At 38.6% G+C, this 2444-nt stretch overlaps 1 protein-coding gene across 1 annotated transcript in view; it reads left to right on the forward strand.

Annotated features, from left to right (window-relative positions):
* Positions 1-1854: 1854 nt before the first annotated feature.
* Positions 1855-2444, forward strand: part of LOC106880242 (porphobilinogen deaminase) — an 8497-nt gene continuing 7907 nt past the window's right edge. Inside the window, exon 1 of the mRNA XM_052975204.1 lies at positions 1855-1985. Coding sequence (XP_052831164.1) covers positions 1855-1985 — 131 coding nt within the window. The remainder of the gene's footprint in view (positions 1986-2444) is intronic.

Below are 2444 nucleotides of genomic sequence, written 5' to 3' on the forward strand. Positions count from 1 at the left end.
TATATATATATAAATAATAATAATAAGTAAACAAATAAAGTGTAGTTGTTTGATAAAATCTCCTTTATGTCAAATTTGTTATTCCTGTTTTCTGAAAATAGTGTTAAGTGAAGTATGTGTATATATAAGGGATCTTTAAGGTTAGAAATGCTGCCCAGGAAAAGTTGAAGGAGTACATTTAAAAGCACTTCTAAGAATAGTAACTCTAGACTATTTCTAAGAATAGTAACTTTGTGAATGCTCCATTACCCTGTAAGTGATGATAAATAAAAGTAACCTACTGTGAAACTTTTACGTAATTTATCACCTGGTTTAATAACCACCCACCTGGTTCTTTGGTACTTTTAGCAGAATCCAGTCTGTTGCAAGCACTCATAGCCAATCTCCTGTCAGAAGACAATTTCCTCCCACCACTTATGGAAGCCCTGCAAAAAGGTTACTTGGTGCTTGGTACTTTTAGACTTTGACTAAACCATTAAATAGAAACTTATTATGGTATGGAAAATAAATGTTCTGTTTTTCCAGAGAGAAGTTCATGTTTGAATAATAAATATTTTCTTCTACCTGTCCCTATTGATTCCCTACATCTGAAGTTGGATCATAGTCAATAGAAACAGTTGTCAATGGGTGTGAACAGATGTTTCTGGAATGTTGATATAATTTGATTGTGAATTAGGTCGATGAAAACTAGGTTACTGTGTTAATGTAAGAGAACATGTCCAAAGCATTCATTCGTTTGTGATGATAATGATGTTATAAATGACTCTGTAAGCAATTGAGTTATGAAACCCAAATTTAAAGTACTAGAACTTCGAACTAAATCCTTTCATGTTTGTGTGTGTGTGTAGGCACCAGAAAGACTCTGCTTAAAGAAGGTGGTGGATGATAGGGGGTCACGGATCTTTTTTGGAAAATACTATTAAAAAACAACCAAATCTCCCTCAAGTAACACTCTACTGTTTTACTATAAAAAAGAGAATGTAGCCTTTTATATATAAAAAGAAGAGATGGTCATGAATGAACTACCTTTGATCATAGATCTGTTCAGTCAGGACTGACCTGGAGCTAAATGCTGATAACCATCACTATTATCCCAAAACACTGAGTCGGGATAACTACGTCACCAGAGATAATTGTAGAAAGACAATTATCTCTGAGTCTACTTTGCTGTCATTCACTGTGAGTAGAGGAACAATGATTGTCCTGTTCTAAGTCTGTTTACTTCCACTGTGGAACAAACGAGACCGTGGAGAGTATTCAACATATACAGACTTTCTCATTTCACTCCACAATATAATAAATCATTACATGTCTAAGTGTATGATGTGATCCCTAATTAGTGACATAAGGTTTGCTAGATATGAACTTGCAGGTTGTTCTTGTCTCCTACTAGGTCATCCTACCAGGGCTTTGCTTTCGTTCAGTGTTGTGAGCTGGAAAGGGACCTTGTGGCAGGCCCTGTACCAGATGGCTGGATGTGATTGGAGAAGATCATAGATCAGCTGGATCAGAATGGACTTCAGGTTAACAATAGTTGAGTAACTACATAAGCTAATGAAGGGAATCTCTACACAGCTTGCTTGGTCTGCTAGAAATAGTAACTATATCCCTCTCATTCACTATTATCTCTCCTTTTCTGCCCCCCTCTTTCTCACTTTTCTACCATTTCTTCCCCTTTCACTCTCTCTTCTCTCTTACTCCCCCATCTCTCTCTCATTACTTATTCTCCATTTCTGATGGAGAAAATCCATCCGGCCTGTGCAAACATGGAAAAGTGAATGACGATAGAATGATGACTTCAAACTGCATCTTGTAGTAGGGCTCTGATTTGGGAGTGCCTGGGTTTTGAGGAGTATGGAACCAAGTGTTAGCCACTATTGTTCCCAGAATAACCGTACCTGTCTGGATCCCAACTATGGGTTAACTAGCATATGTGATGGCAGTCTTAGTGTGGGGATACAGAAATACCATTGGTTATTGTCAAGGTATGCAGTAAAACCGCCAAAAGTGAGGGACCCCAAGATGTCACAGCATCCTTCTAGGAAAGGGATGCTCTGATGTAAAACTTATGGTTTCACATGATTACTGGTCATCTCACTTTGGCCTGTCAGTAGGTACTGATCACGGAGACTCCGTGAGTGGTATTTGTGTCATACAAGCATTTGTCACTGTAGTCCAATGAAGTACAGATGTCTCTTTATGGTGACCTCGTTTGTCGTTCTAGCTACTGGAAGTCCTGTGGCAGTGGAAAAGTGGCAACATGTGCAGGCTTAACCAGTTGCAGGTGCACAGTAGTTCACAACTTAACCATGCAGATCTGCAACAGAACTGAATAGTCATTTGAAAGGTCATGGAGAGAAAGTCAGAAATGTCATTGGCAACAAGATAGCATAAGGAGACAGCAGCCATCTTTGAAGATGGAGCAATCGCTCTCTCTCTCTCTC

This window comes from Octopus bimaculoides, chromosome 20, assembly GCF_001194135.2.
Source record: "Octopus bimaculoides isolate UCB-OBI-ISO-001 chromosome 20, ASM119413v2, whole genome shotgun sequence".
NCBI classification, from domain to species: Eukaryota; Metazoa; Mollusca; class Cephalopoda; order Octopoda; family Octopodidae; genus Octopus; species Octopus bimaculoides.